The sequence below is a fragment of the Tetrao urogallus genome (genome assembly GCF_951394365.1).
Source record: "Tetrao urogallus genome assembly, chromosome: 14".
NCBI lineage: Eukaryota > Metazoa > Chordata > Aves > Galliformes > Phasianidae > Tetrao > Tetrao urogallus.
The window spans coordinates 13,881,633-13,909,364 of record NC_136827.1 but is presented as its reverse complement, the minus strand read 5'-3'; the positions used below and the strand labels follow the sequence as shown (position 1 = coordinate 13,909,364).

Sequence of the window (27,732 nt, the reverse complement as noted above, 5' to 3'; positions counted from 1 at the left end):
CCAGAAAGCAGCATGCTGCACCCTCGTTGGAGCCCATGGGAAGGCAGAGAGCCCATCTGCACACAGAGCTGGCCTTCAGCTGCTCCCAGCTTCCTGCAGAACAAGCCTTCATACCACACTTACGCTCCTTTGTTTATTTTTTCAAGTAATCAACTCTCTGTACAAACCACACTTTGTCTATTTTAACTAAAACAGCAACAACCAGGCCATGCTCCTTCCCTCTCTACCTTTCACCAGAAGGAAATGAAAGAAATTAGCACCCAATCAACACCTGGTTGTAGATATTGTCCACAAATGGTGAGCTGATGCTTAAAAACAAACCCTCACCGCAGGTTAACTCAGAGGTGGCTGTACTGGAGGATTCACTCTTGCAAGGCTGGGCCCGTTGGCCTGGCTGCAGTTTGGAGGTTTTTTAAACAATAGTATGCATGTTAGGCAACGGTTGCTAAACTATAATTAAGATACTTAAATGCTATAATGCTAATTTAAGATGCAATTAAGCTCTGCAGCCTTTGATTAAAGGCATCACCTAATCTGCCAGCAGGATCTGGTGAAAGCAGCCTGGCTGGCTCTCCTGATCTAAGTTCATATACATAATAATAGCCCCAAACAGCAATATATCATCAAAGAACGCCTTACCACCAAGCCCATTTAATTGGTATTATTCAGCTTATGAATGACTCTTCAGACACACGTGGTTACTCCACCACCAGCAGCATTCCTGTGTGCTATGATGTGCAGCACAGGGCACTGCCAGCTGTGAGCAGTGCTGCAGTGTGCTGCTCACCGCTTCCTTCCCAGCCCTGACTGCTGGCTTTTCCAGGGTGTACGCAGCCCTGAAAGCAGTACCAAGTTTTAATCACTACAATTAGCTGCTGCTAGATGTGGAAGAAGGAATTTCGCTGAGCTTCTCAACAAAGCAGGACTTAGGGGGGACTCTATAGCCAAGTCTCACCACTGCCCACAGTGTGATTTGCTGACTGCTGGCACCTGCCAAAAAATGAGGTTCTGGCCCATAAATAAAGTGCCCTCAGCAAGGGCTGGGTTGGAGACTCTTATTCTGACACTGGTGTAGGCAGGAGGACAGGCAGGTCCAGCAGTGTCATTTGCTGGCAGCACATTAAAGTCTCTGGTCTTATAATGCTACGCAGAGGGCTACTATGACAGTCTGTGTCAGTGAATGACGGTCCCTTCCCAAAATACGGGTTAAAGCCCAGGTGACAACTTCTAGGCTCTAGGTAAGGCTTTTTTTTTTTTTCTCAGCACTTTTTATTGCAAATCTGGTTAGTGAGTTAGCATGGGAAATTACAACGTGCTGGGTAATGCTAAGATAGAAATAGAAATAGAAATGTACCCTTAAGGTACTGTAGTGTCAAATGTAATGTGAAAGGCAAAGAAGGGGAAAAAAAGAAGATTGAAAAAGCAAAGTGGCTCTTACTGCTTCTTGTTGTCATCTTGTAAAGTAAAAATCTGCTTGGATTTTTCTGTTTCCACCCAAAGCATGGTGGAGTGATTGAAGGGAAATGTAACTTACCCCTCGGCGCGAGGAGCGGATCTGTGCATGGGGAGCAGCAGCTCAGGGTCTTATAGAACTGTAGTGTTCTAGGAAAGAAGGTAAAGGTCTGTACAGATCCTGTACATAAATAGAGTGAATCTGTACACTGATGTCAAAGCAGTATAAAAACAAGATTCGACCAGTTTTCTGCACCAGTGAATGAGAAGATAGTTTGGATACGCTTCAGAAAATCTGAGCTGGCTTCAAATTCCAAGAACACAACCAGGAGAAAATCAGGGAATTGTTACTATGAAACCTGTTTACTTATTGTTAATTTACAACTAGTGTTTGTAATTACCTTTAGGAAATGAAAGCTTTGAAACTTTATAAGACAGACAAGAGCAATGTCTTCAGTTGATTCTCTCCCCTAGGAATTTCTCACCTCTTTGGGCTCTCCAATGAGAGGAATACAATATACTGTGTATATATAGCAGCTAAACAGCTGATCTCAGTGGGACAAGATTACAATTTTTTCCAGCACATGTAACTGTGTGGATTTACATTCTCTTTTTTTATTAGTAACTTTTCATTTATTTGGTGGGGGAGGAATTGGTATTTAATTATCTCAGAGCTGAAGTTAGTTGCTAGTCCTCACAGACATACTCAGTTCACTCAAAGGAAACATTCTTGTGCTGTGAATTGATAGGATATACCTACATTTAGATATCAGTGGCTTCCAAAATAAACGGAGGACCCCTAAGCAGCTTGGAGAGCCCTACTTCATCCTGCAGTTATGCCATTCCAGGAGTTATAAGCCAGAACAGCAAATCTCAGCGAATGGCTTCCAACAGAAGTGTGGTCTTCAGTATTCCAAGTCTCAATTTGTTACATAAAGGTCTGAATTCAAAAGCTTCTGGGGAAGAAATCAGGGTGCTTGGTTTCCAAAGTTTAGTTTTAGGTAGAAAAGAAAGTGGAACTTGCTTCATGTTTCCCTACAGCGTAAGGAATTTCTCAGCACAAATAACCAATTCTGCATATAATAGTATATACAATATTTTGTCAGGGTATGAAGCTGCAGGATCCAGAGCTGTAGTTAAGATGATGTGTTGCATATCACTCTGCTTAGCAATAGTATTTCCAGCTGTCTGTAAATTTGGTGATGGGTTATTGCAATAAATGTAGTGTCATTCCTTTTAGAATTGAGAGGGCTCTTGCAGATCAGATAGCTGTGGTGAGCTCCACAGCTGGGTCTGATAGAGTGTGTGACTCCTTATTGTAACCTGAAATGTTTGTATAGTTTATAAAGAGTTCTAATCAATCCTAAATCTTCTTATTTTAAGCTTAAGCTTTAACTATCAGCTGCCTGAACATCGTATTCTTTGGACTGCTAATGACTGCTCAAACACAGTTTTTCTGCCATTGAAATTCTGATGTACCATTTATTTTATCTGTATTGTCTTCCTTAAGGGAAAATCCGCTCCAAGAAAGCCTCTATCCTGCAAGGCCAGGGTTCCATTCTATTCAGGAGCCCAGCCAAGAAAGCTTTTGTGGCCTGCCACCTAGTTTTTACCAGCCACCCACCCAAAGCCAGTTGTCACCAACCAAAACCCAGGACAGCCGTGAAAGCTCTCCTATGAGTGTCCGTAATCTCCCGTCCGTTTCCTCTATGTGCCAACCAACCATGTTTAACTACGAACGTCCAAAACATTTTATCCAGTCTAAGAATGTGTGCCAAGGGCAACAGCAGCCTCCAGGAGCCTCAACTTCTACAGAGTCAAGCAGGCAAATCAAACAGTCCTCCATTCTAATCCAGCCTCGTAACCCTAGTGGGCAGAAATTCTCCTCCTCGTCATCGCTGAGCTCTTCAATCACGCTCTCCTCACCTTCCTGTAGTGCCCCTAAGGAATCCACATATCCCGTCACACCTGCATCTGCACAGTCTCCTGCTAGCTCATCATCTGGGCAGCGGCTTATATCCATGCCTAACCAAACCCCCGCAGCATTCCTGTGCTCAGTGCTACCCTCGCAGCCTGATTTTAACAGCCAAACTCCTCCTATGGAACCTCAGTAAGTATACACAGGCTTCTAACCTCCCCTTGCTTTCATCTGGCCTGGCCTCTCCCGTGTACTGACTGACCCGAACCCAAACCTGTGGTGAAGCCAATGGGACAACTCCCACTGCCTTCTGATGCGTGAAGCAGGGCTTTGCGTGAGCAGAATGAGCCTAGTTAGGAGGCTGAGTGCTTGCCCTCGTGTCTGTGGATATAACTGAGGGTTAAGCTGCATGGCAGCCAAGTCATGGGCTGCTCTGCAGGTTTGTTTGTTTGGGCTTAGTTTGAACAGTTGATTTTGATTTGAGGGAAATCACTTGATTAATGGTATGCAGAACAGAAGATAGACATATAGGGCTTATGAACAGGAGGAAGGCAACAGTAGTCCCCACATAACTTTAAAGTTTTGTGTCTTCTCCCAGTAAGTAGCAACAGGACAAAAGGTAATGGCCTCAAGTTGAACCCCAGGAGGCTCACACTGGATATTAGGAAAATTTTTTTCCCCTGAGAGAGTGGCCAAGCATTGGAACAGGCTGCCCACAGAAGGTGCTGGAGGCAGCATCCCTGGAGGTGTCCAAGAAATGGATGTTGCACTGAGGGACGTTAGTGGGAATGGTGGTGATGGGCTGATGGTTGGATTGGATGATCTTAGAGATCAATTCATTCTGTGATTCCTTGTAAACCTCAGCAGTATTTTCAGGTTCCAGCTCCTGATGAGCATCTACAATATCTACAGTATAGTTTTCATTAATCGTATGCGCTAGCAGAAAGGCAGCCACTTTAAATTTTTACCCCTTAAGACCAAAGACTAAATTCTTTCCTGAATATGTATTATATCATTTTGCCTTTGGGCTGCAATCCAAATACCTTCCAAGGTCAGTCAGATCTCTAAGGGAGCTGGGTCTTGCCTTCTCACCAACTTGTCTTCCTGCCAGTACTAGCTGGAGGCCACTGAAAGTCAGTGTAGCATATCCAGGAAACATTCAACTAAGGATATTAGAAAGGTAAAGGGGGTAGAGGGGGTTAGAATCCTGCTGATTTGGATATCAATTCAGGTTTAAGTGTCAGTTTGTATTCAGGAAACCTGAATGTTTCTGGGTCTTTTTGAAGCACAGCACTGAGGGAAGCAGGAAGGTAAGATGAAGCAGGCTAGCTGGGATGCTGAGCAGTTTTTGAAAGCACTGCAGGAGTGTTTGTGATTTAGGTATGCATCTAGAGCAACTGATGTGTTCTGTGTACATAGTGGAGGATTTCTGTTTCCATAGCAAGGGGCTTTGCTGCCTCACTATGCCTTTCATGTAAGCTGCTCTGAAGAATTAAATGCAATGTCTTGTGAGCTGAGGAATTGTTTTCCTAATCATTATACAAATGGACAAAAGGGGACGTGAAACTTATTAACCTGTTGGGCAGACTATGAAGGCTACTAAGTTATAGATTGTGTGAGCTATTAAGCCCAAGTAATACTGAAACACACAGCAGAGTTACAACTGTTTTGCTCTACTAAACTCTCAAGCAACCCGAGTGAGAGGATTTTGGATAGAAACAAGTGTGGAACACAACTGCAGCAAATGAGGTCCTGCTGCATTTAATGAACTGGTTTAGGTCCTGCCAGAGCACTGTGACCTCTAGGAGACCTTCACAGTCTGTTTTGAGGGATGCTTCTCTCTTCTTAGAGGAAACTTTTCAGAATCAAGTCTAACTTATTACTACAGCCAAGACTTGACTGATTCTTGAGTATGGGTTACAGGGTCAGGCTTTGTAGGAATTGTAGCTTGGACTTCTAAGGACTCCTGTGGTTATCTTGGCTCTGGAACATTTGAACACAAGTGCTTCCAGCAGCCACAAAGTATAGAAAAATTAATAAGCTATTTGTTCACACATAATGAACTAGTTTGTAATCCCATTGTGGATTTGCAGCTCCCAAACCCTTGTTTTTAACAAATGAAATTGTAAAGAAGTGCAGTTTTTGCTCCTGGACAGGCTCTCCAAGCTCAGTGCAATTAGTGGTGCCCTTAAAACACTGCTAGCCTGACTGCACATACCCCAGCCAGGATGGGAGCTGCTGCAAGATTTAACAGAACAGAATGGAGATACGCAGCAAGCTATTGAGGGGGGAAGGGGGGGTGGTGAGAGGGGGGCACTGAATGGCATGGTTAGACAATGATTGCTTCCCTTTCTCGTCTTCAGTTATGCCACCTGGCCTTTCTATCTCCCAAATGCTTTACAGGTTCATTTGAACCACAGCTCCTAGGTAGCAGATAGTCATCTTCGTGTGTATTTTGTAAAACTGTAGTGATGCAAGCAAGCCTACAGGAGTAACTTTGTTTTCTCTTCCTGTGTGAGTAGTTACTCAAAACCAATGTACAAAAAACAAGCTAGCATCAACTCCATGCAGAAGACATCTGACCAAGAAATTAGAGGAACAAAAGAGGCCCTCATCCAGGATTTGGAAAAGAAGCTCCGATGCAAAGACAACCTTCTCCAGAATGGCAACCAGGTAAGGGAAATCTGCTAATTAAAGAATCACTTGGCTGCAGTTCTTGTTAGTGCAAGGAGAGATGCAGAGACTGGCTCTAGGATCGCAGAGGGTGAAGTCTCCAAACTTATCAGAAAGCAAAAGGAAGCATAGGAACAAATGGAGGAGCATGCACATGGTTAGGGATTGATGAAAACTGGCCTGAAGGTGTAGCAAGAGAGACAGCAGCTGTCAGCATGTATGTATGCAGCTACTGGGGTAAATGAGTGTCTGCTTTTGCTGGGACTACAGTAAGGGAGGCATTGACTTCTGAAAGCCATCTGACACAGCAAAGGTGTCTTAGAGCTGCTGTTGCTTTTCTCTCTCGTCCCAACTTCTCAGCCAGCTCACACCATTCAACTGATCTGTGAATTTGCGTGATCAAATCAATTAGGCTAGAATCAGGAACAGGGTACATGTATAGGAGAGACAGGCATGTTTAGAGCCATGGCACAAACTTCAACTTTCTCCTGAGAATCCTGCTTAATGTCACATCCACAGACAGCAGAAACCCAAGAACCCCTCAGTTCTTCAGACACAATCTGACCTTAGGTTCCAATGTTGGGGTTAATAAACTACCCCAAATTGTTAGAAAGTTGGAGAAATACCCCTGCTTATTTAAGAGAGTATCACCACGTGGTAAACCTCTTTGATTTCTTTTAGATGAATGATAACAAACCAAACACACAACCTTTATATCATAAAGTCAGTGAGCTACAAGAGAGTGTTAGACTCAGTGCTTAGCTATTTATACTGCGAAGGGACAACAAACAATCCTCTTGGTCAAGAAATCCAAATCTGGGAGGAGAAAAAAAAAATGGCTTACCAGTAGGGAAACACATTTCAGCAGCATGTTGGAGTCAGCAGGTCTGTAGTGCAGAAACCTTGCTTCTGGCTGAAGGCAAGCTAGTAAAATCCCAGGGCTTATAGTCTCTGTCCTCTTTTCCCCTGAAGAAGAAAGGAGTTACACCATAATTATCAGTGGAAATGGATTTGTGTCATATATAATCTTAAACAATGAAGGAAAAATATTAGGTCAAATATGAGTTAATGTCCCTAACAAGAGCACCCTATCTGCTGCAACAAAGTTTGCCATTGCAAGCCAGTGCTTCTTCCAATAGAAAGCCAGGCTAAAAATAAGGCTTATGCAATCACTGCTGTGTCCTCCTCTCTTTGTCCTCCAACAATGTCTGAAGCAACTGATGGCCTCAGCCACACCTGATGCAGCGGTGAACTCAGGGAGACTCTTCCAAGTCTTTATCTCTTCTAAGGAGGAGATCCCTAAGCCTTCCCAAATCCTTATCTACAAAGCAATAATCGCACACATGTCCTGTACGTGGGGTGCACAAGAAAAAATTGTGAGAGACCCGGTTCTAGGTGCTTGGTGTTCACAGAACTAACATAATCTCCTCCAAAGTAACCAAACTGGGAGACCTTGCATTTAACTCTACTTGTCTTCATCCCCATGTGCAGCGTTCGTACTGTTGAAACTCACTGTTACATGGCCAAAACATTCTGGCCTCCTCTCAGAATGGCACACAGCGTTTCACAAGGTGGCTGCTTTGCTGGCATAAAGCTCCTGTGTGCTGTCAGGGCTCTGGTGTTCCTCTCCTCTCTTTTTGGGAATAGGGACACTAGCACCTAGCCTCTAGCTCCTGAATTAAATCCACAGCTGAGCGACTTGGAAAGTTTTCCCAGTGCTAACAGAAAGATACCCTGGGACTCTGGCTTCTGAGATAATGCCATCAGTTACCCATAAATAATCACAGAGCAGAGAAGGGAGGCGTGGAAGGCCACAGATGGCATTAGGGAGGCTTTGATGAACAGGCAGTTTAATCTTTTATGCATTTTGTTGCTGTATATATTGAGGATGACTTCAGTAGGCATCACGGACTGCAAACCCGCTGGAACGGGCACAGTGTTTCTATTCAGACACTGCTTTCATTGAGAACACTCTAACTTTGTGGCAAATCATTGTGCTTCACAAGATTAACTGAAATAGTAAATGGACTTATAACTCGAATTCCTCCATGCTCTGCTCTAAGCGATTAACTTATGAAGAAAGGATGGCTCGCAGGCTGCTCGGACCAGAAAATGCTGCATCTGTGTTTGAAGCACAAAGTGAAGACATGCAGAACGCACAGGTAAATGGGGGCCTGTCTCCAGAGGGGTAATTTCCTGCTGATTGTGCTATGAATTGCTTGTGCTTGAAGAGAGATAGGGCTTTCTTGGTTCCAGCACTGGAAAGGGAAGGGGGAAAGCTTTTGTCAGCACAACTCTGTATCTTTTATGTTTTGGGGGGTGATTGTGGAGTGGGTTGGAGTTTAAGCACTAAATACTGGCAGTACTTCTACCATCCCCTTCCTGGGCCTGATCTGTAGGAATGACCTCTCTAGGGAGGAATTACAACAGCTGCTGCCCAGCACTGTGACAAGCAGGGAGGACAGTGAGGGATCCAGGTACCCACTCGAAGAGCCTGAGTTCAGACTTGGCCAGCACAACAAGATTTACACCTGTCACCCTTTGGAATAAGTGACATCGACTGCAAGAGGTCAGGGCCCTGGGGTGGCGCTGGTGGGGTTTTATCCCTTCCTGACGCCTGCAATCACTAAGAGAAGACAAAGCAGTTATTTTAGCAGCCCACATGCTGAGAGCCAAAAATCTATTATGACTGGCATGTTCAAAAACATTTTAGCAGGCGACTTGCATCATTCATTAGTTATTTAGAACAGGCCAGCTAAAAGCTCTCTCTAGCACTTCTCTGATGAAAGTTAGTGGAAATATCTGTGATGTGGTACTGGGTTGCTAAAGAAAACATCCCTCCTGCTGCAGGCATGCAGACAGCCAGCAGGCTGGCATCCACCTTTCAAAATGCAGTTAGCAAAACTCAGTGCAAGACACACTTAAATCACTTAAAAGAGGAATACACACAGCTATTTCTCCTCAACAATCACCTGACAAGAAGGGAACATTATGGGTATCAGAAACCTCTTTTTTTCCTTTTTTTTTTTCCCCAGAGAATAATGAAACATTTAGGCAAAGCAGGATAGCTGAGATGGTTCAAAGTGCATGAAATGCTCCATAAAAAGCAGAAGGAGAAACTGGGTTATGCTGGGGAGATTTTTTTTCTCATCATTCTGACTTATTTTTAAATGCTGCAGTTACTGATTGATTCACCCTCTGATTCCTCAGGAATGTAACTATGTTGTCAGTCCATATAATAGAGCGTCAGCACTATCAGCAGCAACTTCCTCACCACAATTTCATCTCTTCATCTCACAAGACAAACAGCCATTGTACAGTACCTGTGTAAATGAGCAGGTACAAGCAATTGGCTGTGGAACACAAGTCCAGCTAACCCTTTCAGCCTGTGATCTTCCCCTGAACTGAACTTTGCATCTATGTTTGAAGTTTAAACCCAAGCTTAAGTGTTCCACAGCAATGGAGCGCAACAGGGTGCAGAATCAAGCACTGTAATGGCAAACACTCCAGAAATTTCCAAGCAGTATTTCTATCTGATTCCATAGCTAAAATGAGTCACTGGTAGTAAACCCTGCTTGTATTTTCCAAGCATCCAAGGTCCTAGCAGGAATCAGTCTGGGTACTTTAGTAGAGGTACCATGTGATTGTGGAGTTGTCAGTAAGCTTAGTTGGCGCTGTGATCTAGAAAGAAAAATATTTTCCAGCTCAGCATGTGTTCATTGCTACTGGTACCATATTTAAGTGGCACAATGCAATTCTTGCCAGTGATTCCACTTCTATTCCTGCTATTGGGAAGGACACTCCGTACTGAGCTCTCATTTTAGATACTGCCAGTCTCCCCTGTAACAAAGGTTATTGGCTTGCCAAAGGCCCAGTGTGCCAAACGAAGCTGCAGCACCTATCACCTGTACAGGGTGATGAGAAGCTGTCCCGTTCTATTAATAGGACTTGCTGGCATGGCAAAAGGTCTAGAGTGAAAAAAGGGCACCTTATCTCCTGCTGTGAATTTTGTTACATCTTAACCCAACAACTTTTCGAGTTGTCAGTCTGCTTAAAATGGCTTCTCATTCAGCCTATATTCTACTAAGTTAATTGAATTTTTCTCTTCTTTCTGAGCACCAGAATGCAGAAAACATCAGGCTGCAGGTTCCTACAACACACGTAAGGTAATGCATAAAAGCCAGTGCTGCGTGACTCTGTGACTTATTTCAAATATTTCTAGGCATTGCTAGCATTGTTTTTCTTTTTCTGTTTCTAAAGCACTTTTTCAGAAGTAGTAATTACTAAATTTTCATTTCTTTCAACTAAAACGCATCTATTTGTGGATGATGGCTGATGCCTGTGGTCTTAATCCAGTCAATTCTAAGCATATCACTAAAGGTTTAAAGACTTCACATGTTTCTATGTTGAACTGAGTAACTTGAGCAAGATAAGCAGTTGATCAAAACTCGTGCCTTACAGTTGAAAAACAAGCTTGGTCTGTACTGCTGCATTCCTAAGCCTCTTGAGGGACTCAGTGCTTCAAAGTGATCTGTCTATGGTACATTGACATGAATAACTGTTACTGCCTTCCTCTTAGGAGCAGACCATCCTCCAGAGGAGATGAACGTGGACATGACTCAATCCAGGAAAAGTTTTTCCAACCACGATTTACACAAGTGCCAGAAGATGTAATTATTGAGGAGGGACGATTCTGCAGGCTTGACTTCAAAGTAATACCAGCCTTTCACTTTCACTCCCCTTAGCTGTGTGGTGTATGTAGCATGAGCAGAGGTCTCTGAGCTGCAGTGCCTTTGTGGCTCAATAAGCCAGAGCACTAACAGCAGCTTTCCCAGGTTCTCCCTAGGAAGAAGATAGGTAAATGCTTTTACATTTTCCCTTAGGGATTAGTTTGTAAGGGGGATTAGTTTCATAAGAGAATGGTTAGAGCTAAATAATGGTAAATGTGGACCACTACACAAAACCTGTTATAGCTCACTGCAGAGACCAAATGTTAAAGCTCTGCTCCAAGAAACCACATAGAGAGGCAACTGTGCTCTGCACTGGAACTCCCACTGAACGCAGTGGCATGAAAACATGATCAGCAAGACCTGTGTAGGACTGCATGCCTTTAATGAGTCCTCCCTATGGCTCTAAATATTCTCTTGCTGAAGCAGATAATCTGGCAAGAAAATGCACTAATTACAGATAAACAGAACAGCAGACTGGGCTGAGACTGCATGGCAACTGTTCCAACCCCAGGGTAAAAACAAACCTAGAGCTTGTGCGTATGTAACCTTACTGCAACTATTGTCTGCTGATCTGACTGTGAATTGGCTTGTTTTTCCTTAATTACATCCACAACTTTCACTCCCTTGCCAAACTTCAGCATGACCTTTAGCTATTTTGCTGCAAACTGCTTAACTTCTATGTGTCGTGGGCAACCTGCATCTGCAAGACACAGTTTATATTATCAAAAGTGTATAGGTAACATTGCTACAGTACTAGGAGTGAGATTAGATAAGTGAATTCTCTCCCTCCAAAACCACAAGAAGCACCTCTGACCTAATCAAAGCCTTACAGGATGGAAACAACAGAGGTTTGTGGGAATAGCATCCTCTGTTCTTGTAGATAGAGCTCATTTCTCTACAGCTCTTCTCTGTGCAGTACTACTATTATTCAAATTAATATTCAAAAATAGGCAAGACTAATTTTTTGTAGTACGACCATGACTTGATCACCTAAATGCTTCAAACTCGGTATAGCACTGAAGGGTTTGTATTATCTTAAAGCTGTTCAACTCTGCAGCTTTCCTCTCCTTCACAGGTTAGTGGGCTGCCAACCCCAGATGTGATGTGGTATCAGAATGGAAGGATGGTTCATCAAGATCAGTTCCATAAAATGATAGTGTCAGAGAAGGGATTCCATTCATTTATTTTTGAAGCAGTCAAATCATCTGATGCAGGAACATATGAATGTGTGGCTGTCAATCGTGCAGGAGAATCATCTTTCGCAGTAAAAGTGGAAGTAATTGGTAAGACAGAGAGCACTGGTAACTACTTGCCCAGATTCTGAAAATCTTAGTATTCTAATGCCTTCCTCTATGTGTATGTGGCAGTACAATTAGGAAGCACAAATCTCCAGACATTCTGGCTCAAACAACAACAAGAAGTCTACCTTTCCTAAAAGTATTTTAACACGTTGCATTGGGATGAAATATTTCTTCAGAGCACTTGTATTGGGGCATTTCAACGTAATAGGATCTCTAGAATTTGGGATTTACTCATCTGGAGCTGACAGCAGAGGATAGATCAACTCTCCTCCTACAATGGGTTGTATCTACTACACCCTCATGCACATGGGAATTGCCTGTAGATTAAGAGATGCTGGAGGAAAAGTGTCCTTCTGAATTTAGCATTCTGAAATCTTAAAGCTTGATAATAATTGTATAATACTTACAGTAACTCCTTCTTATCTTTCCTCTTTAATTTAGCAAAAGAACATCACACGCCTCCAACTTTCATCTTCAAGCCACAAAGCAAAAAGGTTTTTGAAGGAGATACAGCCAGACTCGAATGCCAGATCTCTGCCATCCCAACTCCCCGGATTTACTGGAAAAGAAACAATGAAATGGTACAATATAATACAGACCGAATAAGGTATCCTACTAATAAGTTGGCTGTTAGTGTACTACAAAACAATAACCAATATTTGTTAAATCACATTTCGATGAGCTGGTTAATATAAGCAGCGGCTGGCTGGCTAGGTGTGCTGCTCATGATGAACAGGCCCATGTGCCAGACAGAAATGATAGCCTTGTTATGGGGGCACAGCAAGATGCTGCTGAATTCCAGCAGTAGCTACAAGGCCCGTGCAGAAGCATGCAGTGTGTTCATTGAGCTCTGATGCTGCGGGGGCTGCAAAAGGGCCTTGGTGCCACCATAATGCTACCATGATGTGCATTACCACTGGTTCATAACAAAAGTGCAGCACTGATGTTCACATAGTTCAGAGTGTCCTGTAAGAATTGTTCTGGGGCTCTTTCAGCTCCTCAGCGTGTAAACTGGCTCTGATTTGAATGTCTTCTCATTTTCCTCCTCCAGTTACTTACATGTAAATACTTTTTTTTTCCAGCTTGTTACATGACAATACTGGAAGGATTTGCCTCCTGATTCATAATGCAAACAAGAAGGACGCTGGGTGGTACACAGTATCTGCAGTCAACGGAGCAGGGGTGGCCACGTGCCACGCCAGACTGGAGGTTGCAAGTAAGTACCGCAGCACAGTGCTGCAGCCACAACCTGAACTGCCACCTGCTGCATTCAGAACAGACCCTGATGGTTCACCTAACAAAGCTCAGCCTGCTGGAAGGATGCCTGTTAGTCCAGCTGAAAACTACATTGTCACTGATAGCAAGGAGGGTGAACATAGTCCTTCCCCTACATTTCCAGCCTGTTAAATTCTTAAGATTCGGCTGTTTAACAGTGCAGATAAAAAGCAATTGAGTTGCTATAGCCTGGGTCTGGGAAGACACTGAAAGGGTCTTTTTTCTGTTCCAGCACATACAAACAAGCCAGTTCCAGCCCCAAAGCAGCTACGAGTCCGACCAACTTTCAGCAAGTATTTGGCTCTCAATGGCAGAGGGCTGGATGTGAAACAAGCCTTCTCACCAGAAGGAGAGTTTCAGCGTTTGGCTGAGCAGTCTGGACTGTATGAAAGCGACGAACTTTAACTGGAAACAAAGAAGAAAACTCACACCAATGAGAGACAGTGCCAACACAGATGCAGTTCACTGGTAGTAGTTCTAATTAGCAAAATACCTATCTACGTATTTTTACTGTGACTCTTGCACAATCTGCTGTTCCCGTTTTACCATGGTAGGTGTTATTTATGTGGGTTGGTGCATATAACCATTTTCTGAGTATTGTATCGTAAGGATAGAGCCCGAGCAGCAGGCCGACCCGCTCTCACAGCGCGGGCAGCTCCAGCCCCGCCCTGCTGGGCTACGTGCTGAAGTGGATGGGCTTGCGCTGCTTCTCTAATACTGCTCTTGGTGAGAACTCCGTGCTGTCTGATTACTAAAACCAAGTAGAGTGTTTTTATGAGAATTGAGTAGAAGCAAATAAAATCTTAAACACCCAACGCAGAGTTTGCCTCTTTCTCGCCCGCCGCCCGGCCCCACGCACGGCCGCTCTCACCTCAGCCGTCCCGCCGCCCCGTTCCAACTCCTCACGGCGCGTTAACGGCCGCCGCCACCTCTCCTTCCTGCTCTGAAGGATTCCCCCGAGCAGGGCTCAGAGCAAGAGGCAGCCACCGCCGGGATACAGCGGGCTGCGCCCCTCCCGGCAGCGCTCGGGCCGCCCGTTGCGATTCGAAGGCGGCCATGGAGCCCGCGGTGGCCGTGAGGCGCGGCAGCAGAGGTGCGTGAACGGCCGCGGCCCGCCGAGCTCAGAGCTGCGGGAGGGCGGGAGAGACGGAGCGCGGCGCTCCGGGGGCTCTGAGGTGCAGACAGGGATGCGCCCAGGTCCGGCTTCCGTCGTTTCCAAAAATCAGCTACGCTTTCACATACCCCCCCACACTTGTTTGTTTCTTCACCCTTCTTTCCTCTCTGCCAGTTGCTACAACAGTCCCGGTAAGTTACAGCAAAGAAACGGAATTGAAAACGACCCTGGTAGAGCTGCTCATCTACATCACGTTCCTGGCAACCCTCAGCTTCAGTAAGTCCGCAGCCGTGCCCCGCGGGTTCTGCAGCCTCAGCCGCACAGCCGCGCTCACCTCCTGCCGTCCTTCCTTCCCAGTGACCTTCGGCATGGTGAGCACCAACATGTATTACCTGAATAAGGTGATGGAAGATCTCTTTGTGGAACAGCCCTACTCCGACAGTGACGGGATTAATTTCAGGAGTATCAGGAGCCACGCCGATTTCTGGAAAGTAAGGCTTTCAGGACGATTGCTTTCTCAAGCGAAGAAGCTGCTAGCACAGATTTGGAGCATGGCATGCTCCTGGTCCTCCCCGGAAACACCTGCTGGGTTGCTGCGGCTCAGGAAAGATGAGCACTATCTTAAAATGCACTGGTAGAAATGCTGGGTGCAAACAGCAGTCATGAAACGTGAATAGTCAGTCAAGGGAAGCAACAGGCCAGCCACCCAGGGCTGTATCAGTTCATCTGGTGGCGTTGTACTCCCTCATTTCATGTCTGTTACTGCTAGTCCATGAAATAATGAGTCCTCGCTATACAAGTGCATGCTGATGCACTAAAAGCAGTTGTAATGTGTGCGCAGATGGTTCCAAACTATGGGACCATGTTGTTTTGCACTCTACATCACGTTCTTCTGAAATGAAATGCTCTATCTGCATTGAAGAAACATACAGGAAGGATTCCCCCACCTCAAAGAATAAATGCTTCTTTTAGGTTGAGATAACTAAAAACCCAATCAGAAATACATACCTCAAAACAGATCTTCAGAGAGTAAAATAACAAGCACCTGTTAAAACAACATAGAATAGTTATGTGTGTAACCATTTGTTTAAAATTCCATGTAATCTTTCAGTAAAGCTCCAAACAGATGTAGGCTGTAGTCTTATGATAATCTCATTCCATGGCTCTGGGAATTTCATTGCATAGGGAATAGAACGGACTCAAAGAAAAAAGATGTAAAGATCTGTAGGACCGTATGTATTGAACATAGTTCATGTTCTACCTTAGACTGCACAGCCATAAGTAGCTGGGAACCCTGTCAAGTTTCTTACGTTAAAAAGCATGGCAGTTGTGGTACTTACAGCTTTTGAATCCTTAACCTCATGTGTGCATGCAGTTTGCAGAGGGACCGCTCTTGGATGGGCTCTATTGGAACACATGGTATGACAACAGAACGATGACTGACCTGAAAAACACCAGCTACATTTTCTATGAGAACTTACTGTTAGGAGTAGCCCAGATCCGCCAGCTGAAGGTGCGCAACAACACCTGCACCATCTACCCCTACTTCCAGCCTTTCCTGAAGAGCTGTTACTCCCACTACAGTTACCAAGCTGAAGACAAGTCTGACTTTGGTCTGAAGAATGAATCTGAGTAAGTCATTCTACTTCAGATTTTCTTGTGGCATCTTTTGAATCTTTAGAAGGCATTTTCAAAATTGAAATATTTCAGCTGGAACCAATAATGTTTTTGAAAACCTCACAAAATCCTCAGCACCATATTTCTTGGGTATTCTCGAGTAAAAATTGCATGCAGTGAACTACATTTTCTCTTCAGTTTACACAGAGATAAACCATCATTTGTTTTTATGCCAATAGTATAGACAAGAATTCAGCATGAGAAATTTCTAGTGGAAAGACAGGAGGAACTGGAAACAGTGAGCCCATTTCAGCAAAAGTACACGTTAATTAGTCTTGTATCACTGACATCTCTGGGGAAATGCTCAGTTATATGAAGCCTAAACTTAAATCACATGTTAATAGACTGGAATCATGCTAAAGTGGAGTGGAAACAGAGCCAAAGGACTGCTCTGAACATTTTGTTTAGCATTGACTTAAGTCAATGAAAGAATATGCAAAGATGCCAGCAACAATGAACTGCATAACCCAGAGGTATTCCTTTTACATATGAAGGGTTTAAGGTGTCTAGGCCACACTGGGCAGAACCCAGACTGATAAGCACTTCTGTGAACGTACTGAGTAGATATAGAAGTGGGAATATTTTGGGGTCACGTGCCTCGTGCTTATCTCATGTAAAGAAAATGCATTATTTAAATGCCTGGATTAAATGTTCCATTGTGAATGCAGTAGAACACAAGAAGTAACAAGAACAAAATAAAAGTTAAAGCTTACTTTAGTACGCTTCCCATGGGCTCGCTGCCTTCTTTTCCTGTTTCTCACAGATGGAAATATGTTTCTGCCTCCTCTTTCTCCCCGTGGTACTGGGGATCTGTGGGCTTTTACAGAAGTGGAGGATTTATATTCACCTTACCGAGATCGAAGCAGGAGAGCATGGAGAAGCTGGCGTTTCTCAGAAAGAATGGTTGGATCACTCGGGGAACCAGAGCTGTATTTATTGACTTCTCAACATTTAATGCTAACATAAACCTCTTCTGTGTAGTCAGGTGAGTTCTTACCTTTACTACAGGTGAAATCCAGTTTACTGAGACATGATGCTTATTCAAGGACACAAGGAAAAACTGATCACCTCAGGTATACACAGCTGTGTTTCTCAGGCAATAACGGAGAAGACAGAAATTCATTAAGAAATACAGAAATTCACTTAGTGCAGAGAGCAGACCCAGAACTTTTTTTTTCTTCAGACCAGGTGTCTGCTCTGTACAGCTGATTGCTGCTGCCATAGGAATAAGTTTCATAGCAAGGTCAAAGACTGTATTATTAGTACTATTGCCAGCTACTGAGGAAGACAGATTTCAGATAGGATGAATGTCCACTCAGAGATTTTCTTTAGAGACTTCACAAAACACTGTAGCTTGGCTATCCCAAGATCTCCTGTTCTCAGCCTTCCCTTTCACAGAGGAACAAGCATAACCCTTTCTTGCAGATGGAGGAGTCATCAAGTTTTGCTATTTGCCCCAGCTGGCATCAAGTTAGGTATATTAACGAGGTAATAACTGATGTGAGACTATTAAGGGCTGACAATTAAGGAGGTGGTAACTAAAACGTCTCTTATCTTTTCCAGGTTGGTGGTGGAGTTCCCTGCCACTGGGGGTGCTCTCACCTCCTTTCAGATACACTCCGTGAAGCTCCTCAGATACGTCTCCTATTATGATTACTTCTTGGCTTCTTGTGAAGTTGCCTTTTGCCTCTTCATCGTTACATTCATAATCCAGGAAGCAATAGAAATAACAAGACTGAAAATGAAATATTTCAGAAGTGCCTGGAACTGGCTGGATATGCTGCTGATAATGGTGAGCTGCTCCTCAATTCTTTTGTGCTTGCCAGTCCAGGCTAGCACCAGGCAAGACAGCAGTCAAGCCAAAACCACCCAAACCCCTCTTTCTGGTTAGAGCCATTCACCTACTGTTCTCCAGTGGAGAGCCCTACCACCCTTTAGCACCCCTGAATTCTTTTCTAGCCTTGCTGTTGGGGTCTGGAGCTCCGTGACCTTTCCACTCTTTACTGTCTTTCTCATCCACCTTGTTTTAGTTGCAGAGCAGGGAAGCACTAGCACACAACGCAGTAAAATCAGAACATATGCAGTATGTTGTACAAATCAAGCATTACCATGGTACAAGGAGAAATAATTTGGCCAAAAAAGTCTGACCTGCCATTTTTAACCAAACATCTAAAAAGCTCAGGTTCTTCAAAACTAATCAAGAGTCTGTTAAAATCAATACAGGCTCTGCTATGCAAAATAACAAGTCAGAAAAGGAGGAGGAATCTGGTCTTCAGTTTCACTGGCTTCTGCTTTCCCACAGGTATCCATCCTTGCCATTTGCTTCAATATCTACCGCACTATAGAAGTGTCCCTGCTGATGGAAGACCTCCTTTCTAATGCTCACGTTTATCCAGATTTCTATTTCCTTGCATTCTGGCAAGTCATTTATGATAACATGATTGCTGTCAATGTCTTCTTTGCTTGGATAAAGGTATCAGCTCTTACTATTTATTTTTTCTTTTGTACTTGAGAAACATGGTGCTTCTTAGCTTGTTACGAATGTTCACTTTTTCATGGGTGAACTGCAAAGGTGGGGCTAGAATGGGGAATTTTGTTTATGAGATTCCTGAAGAGTTTTAAATTATCTCGTTCTCATAAACATGGGTCACATAAATACCAAGGCCATCTAAAAAAAAATTTGCACATGAACAGCTGTCTCCATTTGAACAGCTGAGAAATAGCCATGGCCAAACAGCCTCCTTAAACTCAATTTTTTCCTACTCAGTGTTATCAATGTCACAGCCCGAACTACACAGATGACATGGCTGTAGTAGGTGAAGCTATTTACAGCTTTCATAGCTTTCAGTTTGTCTTCCTGCACCTCCAAGCCAAGGCTGCATGAAGAAGCTGTTTGAGAATGCTGACTGTTAGCCAGTTGTGTGGACAGTCTTCCTCATTACATCTTTTCTGCATCCCAGCTGCACGTTGCCCTGCATCACCTTCCCCACAAACTGATCATTGTCACTTTGGTAGCACAACTGCCATCAGCAAGACTTTTGTTCAGCCTTGTTTTCACAGCCAGAGTAAAAGAGCTCCTCACCAGCTCTGCCTGACAGGAGTCCTCAGGTGCAGGAGGTTGGCCTATTTTGAGGTCTCCTTGCCTAAGGCTCCGCTTCTGCCAGAGCTGATTACACATAGCAGTACCCAAAGGCCTGTCTGTGATCTCCTAACTTTAGCACAGAAGCCCAGCAGAATATTCTGCCTCCCTAAAAACGCACCCAATCCCAGCACTCCCCACAGATACAGACCATTAACATCTGGAATGCAATTTACTTCCAGGTAAGACTTCCTGTGTAAATTAGGATTAGACAACTTTCCTGAAGCTCTGTTAAGAGAATGCACAACATTCTGACACCACCTCCCACCCCCAGTAACAGCGTGTTCTGTTCTCTTGCAGATATTTAAGTACGTAAGTTTTAGCAAAACCATGACACAGTTGTCATCCACTTTATCTCGCTGTGCCAAGGACATCATTGGATTTGCCATCATGTTCTTCATCATTTTCTTTGCCTATGCGCAGTTCAGCCACCTCGTCTTCGGGTCACAAGTCAATGACTTTTCTACTCTTCAAAACTGCATGTATGCAATTTTCTGAACTTCTTGATGCAAAACCCCAAATCGATGAGGGCACAAACAGCTTCTGATAAGCAGAATTTGGAGGGTACAGTTCTCCAGCTCTTAGGTCTATTTCATAATGTAAAAGCAATTCTGTTGGCCCTACAAGCTGCTGTCATAACGTCATAGCCATTGTATGTCCAAAAGGGCTGCTTGAGAAACCCAAGGGTTCAAAGCACAAGCTGAGTGGGTTGAGAAACAGAAATCACAGCTCTTAAGAAAGCATTCACCTGCAAAGCCAAGAGTGTCCAAACCCCAAATGCTGACTCCATTGTTTCTTCCTCATTTTTTTCCAGCCACTCGCTGTAGTAACGCCAATCAAAAAAACCATCAATTCCAGGTGCCAGCTGGAACTGTTGTGATGGTTCCTGTACTTGTAGCAATCTGTTACTCAGTGTGCACTGTGTTTTAGCCTAGAGATACATTTCATAGGACTTTAGAGAGGTATCTTCAAAATACCAAGACTGTTTGAAAGCAGCTTTTCCCATGTAAAGCTCTATGATTCTTCTAAAGCTGTTTTGAACCCACTTGGATGCAAGGTAGTCCTAAGATGCTGCAATACAGAAAAATATGCATCTTACCTAGTAATGAAGCCTCCTTTAGGGAGACAGAGGGACCTACACTACTACATTCTATACTAATGGAAAATAAGGGATCGTAGAGCTGGAACAAAAAGAAAACAATTATAAAAATGCAAAACAATTTATTCGACATGGAAGTGTTTTCTCCTGGACGACATTTAGCAAGTCCCCTGCACTTTTAAACTCTCAAATGTGTGCTAAATGTCCATTTCACCACTGCAGCGTAATGCTGGTTTCTCTTAATTCACCACTGCTGTAGTCACTGAAATCAACTGCATCTATCCAACTATTTTGTTCTGATTTTAAGTAATGTCTAAAATACTTTAAAGGAAACCAGTCAACCTCAGTCTTATATGTTGTTTTGTGTTTTTTTTTTTTCCTGGCAGTTTCTCACAGTTTCGTATTGTGCTGGGAGATTTTAATTTTGAAAGCCTTGAAGTAAACAGCATCCTTGGACCTATTTACTACATCTCATTTGTGTTCTTTGTGTTCTTTGTCTTGCTGGTAGGTAAAAATTCTTCTGTGTAAGCAGTAGAGAAAAAAAATGATTACCTTTTGTTGGGCAGTGCTCAGAGTCAGCGTTTCCTACCCCAAGGTGACACTTTTGCCTGTAATGCTCGACTTGCCCTGTCTGCCCTTCAGCATACCTAGGCTGTAAGACAGTCTTGGATTCTTTGGCACAAGCTGGCAAGGCATTTCACAGCTTTGCCTTCCTGTAAAGAGCCAAAAAGGGGCTTTTGCACCGTGGAACAAGCATATTGCACCTTTCCCTCTACTGCACTATTGATTTCTTGAGATTTTAACTTCTGAAAACTTACTTGGAAGCTCTTGAGAAGTGCGAAGTTTCAGCCTCGTCAGCTGGAAAGTTTAAAGACTTTGGTGGGACTCCGTAGTTTCAAGTTTTAGACCAGCTGGATTGGTGCTTTCATTGCTAAGGTCCGAAACACCACTTGAAAAAGGCACAGTACATGGCAGGAAATGTCACTCCAGGGAGGTGGGCCTTTTAGCCAATACTGCACAGGGGAAATAAGCAAATCCTCTCCCAAAACAGGAGATTCTCAGGGAATTTAAATGCATCAGAAGCATATCTGCGCCCAACACATCTTCCAATTCCATTAGTTCCATTCCTTAGCATTCAACAGTCCCCAAAACAATAAGCCTAGCATAATAAATAGCTTCCAGAAAAACATCTAACTGCATCCTTCCTGTACAGAACATGTTCTTAGCGATTATAAACGACACCTATTCGGAAGTCAAAGCAGACTTCGCAGTGATTCCCAATCAAGAATTTCACATCACAGACCTCTTCAGACAGGTAAGTGAATGCTTTTGTAACTATCCCAATGAAATCAAGTTTAGAGGGGAATTTCTATGCTACATCATAAGCAGAGAACCATAAGCAGCCAGGCCACAACCATTTAAGAACACCCAACAGTGGTTGTTTCACTTTAAACAAATGTTTGACAGAGAAATCCTTCCATTAAACCCACTGGAGCTCCTAATAATTATTACAGACTCAAATATCACGAGCTAGGGTGCAGGAAGCTACCTTTTCTTGATCCTTTTGAAAACAGCATTTAAGACCAGCCTGATTTGTGATATATCCTGACATCAACTTCTTTCAAAGCTATTCTTCCTAGATGAGAAACTGAAGTTCTTGTCTGCATGCAAGTTTAGGGATATTGCCAAGTGAAACTGGAGCAAAGGGGCCCCACACCAAAAGCCTACACTTGGCTCTCTGGTGGGGATATCATCACTAAAAGAAAAGTAGAGTTTAGTTTCCCCCACCCAAGCTTATTCTCCTAATCCTAGTCAACAGAAAGATGAAAATGAATATGCTGGGAGACCAAAAGCCTTACTGGATTTGGCTGCATAGTACTTTAAGGATTTAATGACAAGTTTAAGATGTAGCAGAGTGAGTTCTCTGAGCCAAGGGAACCAAGTAAGGACCAACTGTTAGGGATTTCTTTTTGACTGCCAAAGCATCACACCAGGCAGCTTTGTTACTCCACTCAGATCCTCAGGAAGTGTCTCTGTGTAAACACAAGCCAGTTAACATGCTCAACATTCTTTGTCCAGAGCTACAATAAAGCCCTTGTCAAGCTCAAATTGAGAAAACCAGATACAGATCTAGGAGATGAGAACCTGGAAAGGTAAGATCTCAACCCAAGCTGAAGTATTTGCTGTTAGCTCCTGTGCCAAGCAGAGGCGTATTCTCACAGGACTTCTGTCTTTTTTCACTTGTGTAAACAAGCAGCAAGGAATTTCCACCCACTAAAGGAAAGGATATTTCCAAGCCTTCCAAAGGAGGCAGCGCTCATGAGAAGGTAAGGTTTATTTTTTCCTATATTCTTAGGAACTGCTTCTATTTCAAAAGCTGACTAATACCAAAGGTGTCACAGTTGTGCCCACTTCTACTTACAAAAGCTTTTCTCTCCACAGAATACTATTTTTAACATCACAGAAATAGCAAAAGATAGAGCTGTAAATAAATGAGAATCACCAGTTATGGCCCAAATATTAAATGGAAGCTTGTCTGGGCTCTGGACAAAGTCATGAAATACAAGAGCAGAGATGGCTGTAGGCTGTGGTCAGTGTGTCTTAGCAGTAGTAGGAAGTCGTGAGGTGGGCAATTTGCCCAAATGTTAAACTAAAACAAATTATGGAAAATAAACCTATTTTTGAACAGTCTGTTAGGTCGTAGGCTGCATTTGCAGCACAACAACTATTTCCAACTTGCTTTACAAAAAGGTTTCCAGCAGTTCTTGGTAGATCCATATCTGCAGTTAGCCGGTGCAAACACTTCCAAAACATCTTTAAAATGATACATATCAATTTTACAATAGAAAGTAAAAGCCCCCCAGCTGGCTATAAGCGCTGCTCCACGCAGTGGCTGCAGTCTCTCACTTCTGAAAAGAAGTATTCTTGCATTCTGTCATTTTGGGACAGAAGGAAAACCCGTTTTCCTATGGGAACCTTTTTCTCCCCCAGGCTGCATAGATCTTTTCCTGCTCAGGCACATCCCCCTCCCTGCATGAGTGACAGTGTCCAATTAAGTCACTGTGATTTTTCTTCCCCCCCCTCAATCCCTCTGGTGCTGATTAGAGGCATCCGAAGCCACTGAAGTTACAGAAAGGGAAAGAGAGCCTTCATCACTCCGACTCTGTCGCTGCTTCTCAGAGCTCTGTCTTCCCTGAAGAATTTCAGCGGTAAGTGTTGTGAGAAGCTGCTCCTGAAGCCTTACTGCCATCCCCAGGTGCTCGCATCAGCCCTGACTCGAATTAGCTAAAACTCTTACAGAGCAACAACTTGACAAACAGGAGAGCAACACCAAGGCAGTGAACCTAAGACATTACTTCAGATGTTCTTGTACAGCTGCCAACAGCCCCCCTAGGAGAGGGAAGAAGGTGGAGAAAGAAAACACATTTAGTAGAGCAGTTATTAAGGGTGTTAATCAGGACTGAGGTGAGAAGAGAATTTAAAATATTATCTCTCTTCTAGAACATTTCCTCATGGCTGCCAAGAGGGTGACGCAGACTGTGAAACCTTGTGCTTGGGCAGGGTACTTCAGGACTGAAGGCCCTTGGCAGCAGACACAATATAAGCGAGCAAACGCAAAGATTACAAATACAAGTTTAAGGGAATCCATCAAAAGGGTTTGTTCCTGTATTTGTCTGTCATAGGCTCCTCAGACGTACATCTGAGTTGGAGAAGGAATTAAACAACGCTAATGCAAAACTCAGTAGGATTATGAAAAGCATGCAACAGCTGAAGGATGCTTCAGGCAAGACAGCACAGTAAAATGGATGAGCTCATCTGGTAGCAGAGATGGCCTTCTTCATACAGCTGAGATCCACAGTCAAGAAAGAACAACCCCACACCTTTATACACCAATATAAACACATAAAAATTGTAAACAGTAGAACGGTTATTAAAGTTACTGATGTAATTTCACAATCTGGTCTGCGAGTTTCACATAGTTCTTCAACCTTGCTCTCACCAGACTTCTGAGTAGATATCCCTACAGATTTCTTAACCAGCTGCCTCATTTTGGAGCTGCTGTGAGCCATGATACAAGCTAGAGGCTCTAGTAACCAAGAGAGCTGATAGCAAACCATGTTCATCTCTCTCAGTCTCTAGCTATGTAGCCCAACCTAATGTTTAATTATCAAGTAGCAGTCCAACACGTGTCTCATTGACCCTGACTTCCCAAGACCACTTTCTTTAGCTCACACACTGCTAGCAATGGCAATGCTTCTTTCTCAGCCATTCTTTCAGGCATCCATTGCTTCCATCACCGCCAGCGCCCCCACCTCCAAAGCAGAATTCATCTTTCAGAAAATAAAAGTCTTAGCTCTGAATGCCTGGAACCGCTAGAGGGCATTGTGTTCCAAACCTGAATTCCTAGGAAAAATTCTCTTTTTATTCCATTTATACCCATTGCCTTAGAGACCTGCTGTTACCTTCCAGCCAGACACGATCTACCCATACACAGCTGTTAATCCACTCATACGTAGCTACAAATATTTGTTCTTTGGAGAGATTCAGCCACAGGAAGAAACAAAACAGAATACAACACATCCAAACACCATCTGAGCATGCCATCACCATGCTATGAATAATCCATTTGTCAAGAGAAGAAGTATCCTCCTGTCCAGAGGTGTGTGCAATGACAGCGTTTGCTGGCCACAAACACAGCAGTAACTGCTACGCCCGCTGCTTATTTCGAGGCTTAGAGATGATTATAGGTGAGAGACAATCACATTCTGCTCAACAGCTGCAACTGTATTCACTGGCAGTGAATTAATCAGCTTTCTGCCCAGACACCTCCCAAAGTGGCGACTGCAGGAACAGAAACGATCAGGACTCACAGTTTGCCCCTGTACCATCGCAGCCCAGACTGGCAATTTAGCAGGACCTGCAGCCCCCACTGCAACGTGCCACAGTTAGACGAGGAGCCAACGTGGTCCCTTGGCTGCTGTCTCTGCTGAGAGGCACAGTCTAAGGAGGTAAAATGAGGCTTAAGCTGCTGCAGCTTCACTAAGGGCTGTCTCAGCACCAGAGCCAGCAGCTCTGCTGGCAGGCTGTGACTCTGAGCAACAGACACTGCAAACACAAACCAGAATCCTGAAGGACTCAGCACTTGTTTTCAAGAGGTGGTAGAGGGGGAAAAAAGCATGACGAGGAGCAAAGATATATGACAATAAAGGTTAAGGTATTTTTATTATAAAAGTCTATACAATGAGCACCAGACATAGCAATGCAATTACATCTGGTTTAGTTATATATATATTCCATATCTATATATCCATATAGATATATAGGTTTTGCTTTTACCAAAGTAAAACTGTTATATCACAAAATGCCTAATTCTACCATTTATTTATTGCTCAACAAGGATGGCACAAAACACACTCATAGCATAACTGTTGCCATGCTTATCTACTATACTGAATAAACAGCCAAACACCGCATAACAAACACAAAGCAGCTGTTAATTCTGAATTGGAATCAGTCTGGTCACTCACTCACTTATAAAAATATTGGAATCATATAGATTTAAGCATTATAAAGGAGGAATATATTATTTAAAACATTTAAATAGTGCATATTGACATTCTGCATGTGGTATATAAAACACAAACATTCATGTACAACGCTATACAGTAACATTAGTTTCAATGTTGGATACACCCGTGTCTGCAGACTGATAGAAAAGGAACTGAAGTGTACATTGCACAGTGAAACTGAATCAAATTGATCAATGGTCTCAGGATTAGTTGAACCTCACAATTCCCTACGGCCCCACATCATTTTGCCATTACAAAAAAAGGCATACCACCAGTGCTCAATAGTTTTAGTGCTTTTCTTCTCAATTCCAAAATTACATGTCTACAAGCAGAATAAAACAAAACAGGAAGTATTCTACAGTACACAGATGAAACCTGAGCACTAAAATGCTACTTTCAATCTATTTCATATGCTTCATGACAGAATAGCAAGTCTATGAGGTTACATGCTCGCCACTTTTTACTTGGAGAAAGTTCATTTTTGGTCTTTCATAAAGCAGTGTGAATAATAGCTATGTTGCCATTAGCCAGCCATAAAAACATGCATTGAGAGTAGGTGCATGCAGAACATGGCCACGATCAAACTGATACACTGAAGAAAAAAAACTGAGAAAGCACCAATTAAAATTAACACTTAGATTTTGCCAGATCAAAACCAGCTGCTGAGGGCTGCTGCAGAGCATAAAGCTAGCTAAATCATCATTCAGCACAGCAGTGATACTCAAAACATTATTTAGTTTCAACTCTGAAGCTAAATCATGCAAGGCCCATAAACTGTTTTGCTTATATCGTAAAGATTAGATATTTATTCTCCAACTGTAAAACAAAACCGTGATAAACAGCAGTAATTTCTTCACTCAAAGCTGTCAGTTCACCCAGTGGTGCACATCAACACGCTGATTTTAGCCCTTGATAGCGTATGTATTTCAGGTACTGAGGCTTTTTAACTGACCTAAGCCAGCACTTTCCAGCTGGAGCTACACAAGTCTGAGCAACATCACGTTTCTCATACACTGTAACGTGCATTAAGTTCCCCAAATCTGCTGAAAGAGGAGATGCAGTATCCAATTCAGACAAAACACTACGCCACCACTAGCTGATAAGCAAGAACCAATAAGACTTACGACAGTAATGTAAGTCCTGTAGGCAGCACGTGATATAACTTCTCAGTTTCCCAAGTTTTAAAAGACACTAAGTAAGGTCACTTTCTCCTTTGTCCACTGTCATCTTTATCTAGATGGAAATGTGACCACTAACAAGCAGAATCCATAGATGTTAATTATTATGGTTATAGATGCAATTCAGATTACTAGAAATTGAACTTGTTCCACAGCAGTTCTTTGGAAGGGATTGCAGGTTGGCTTTTAAACCTTCCAGGAAAAGAGAGATGTATTTTTAATTTGCTTTTTTCTCCCCCCCTACAATAAAATAGGCAACAGGAGTACTTCAGTATAGCATTACAGTATAAATAATTTCTTCTATAATGCAAAAGCTTGGTAATAAAAGGCTCGGAGTTCTCAAATGCCAAAGAACAAAATGCTATGGTCATTTTAGAAGGTGGATGCATCCAGTACAAAATAAATTGATGGAAACTGTGTTTGCTAAAGTTGGATAGCGCAGTCTCAAGCGTACAGATCTCATTTGCTCTCTAGGCAGAACCCACTTACCCTTCAAACAAGTTAGAGTGGCACCACAATAAAGTGCAAACTGTATTCTTTCAACAGCGCGTGAGATACGAACATAAGCACTCAGTAAGTACAGGGTAGTATGAGCAAAACGTTGTT

The 27,732-nt window shown here is 43.2% G+C and overlaps 2 protein-coding genes across 3 annotated transcripts; both read left to right on the top strand.

Annotated features, from left to right (window-relative positions):
• Positions 1–3,161: 3,161 nt before the first annotated feature.
• Positions 3,162–13,889, top strand: MYOT (myotilin; the record flags this gene model as incomplete). 2 transcript variants are annotated; one of them, XM_079542359.1, is made up of 9 exons in its annotated part: positions 3,162–3,562; positions 5,893–6,043; positions 8,107–8,205; positions 10,160–10,209; positions 10,623–10,755; positions 11,849–12,056; positions 12,516–12,681; positions 13,157–13,290; positions 13,582–13,889. In XM_079542359.1, the coding sequence occupies 9 exons, from the start codon at positions 3,162–3,164 to the stop codon at positions 13,752–13,754; spliced, it is 1,515 nt and encodes a 504-aa protein (XP_079398485.1). In that variant the 3' UTR covers positions 13,755–13,889. The 2 variants fall into 2 exon arrangements, with proteins under 2 accessions (XP_079398485.1, XP_079398484.1); XM_079542358.1 differs by having other exon boundaries at positions 5,890–6,043.
• A 516-nt stretch (positions 13,890–14,405) lies between these two features.
• On the top strand, positions 14,406–24,179 carry PKD2L2 (polycystin 2 like 2, transient receptor potential cation channel; the record flags this gene model as incomplete). Its single annotated transcript, XM_079542268.1, has 14 exons — positions 14,406–14,442; positions 14,638–14,739; positions 14,821–14,954; positions 15,839–16,095; positions 16,904–17,125; positions 17,704–17,932; positions 18,443–18,613; positions 19,580–19,761; positions 20,765–20,882; positions 21,592–21,693; positions 22,458–22,531; positions 22,633–22,705; positions 23,484–23,587; positions 24,062–24,179. 14 exons carry the CDS (start codon positions 14,406–14,408, stop codon positions 24,177–24,179), a joined length of 1,923 nt encoding a protein of 640 aa, XP_079398394.1.
• Positions 24,180–27,732: the final 3,553 nt, after the last annotated feature.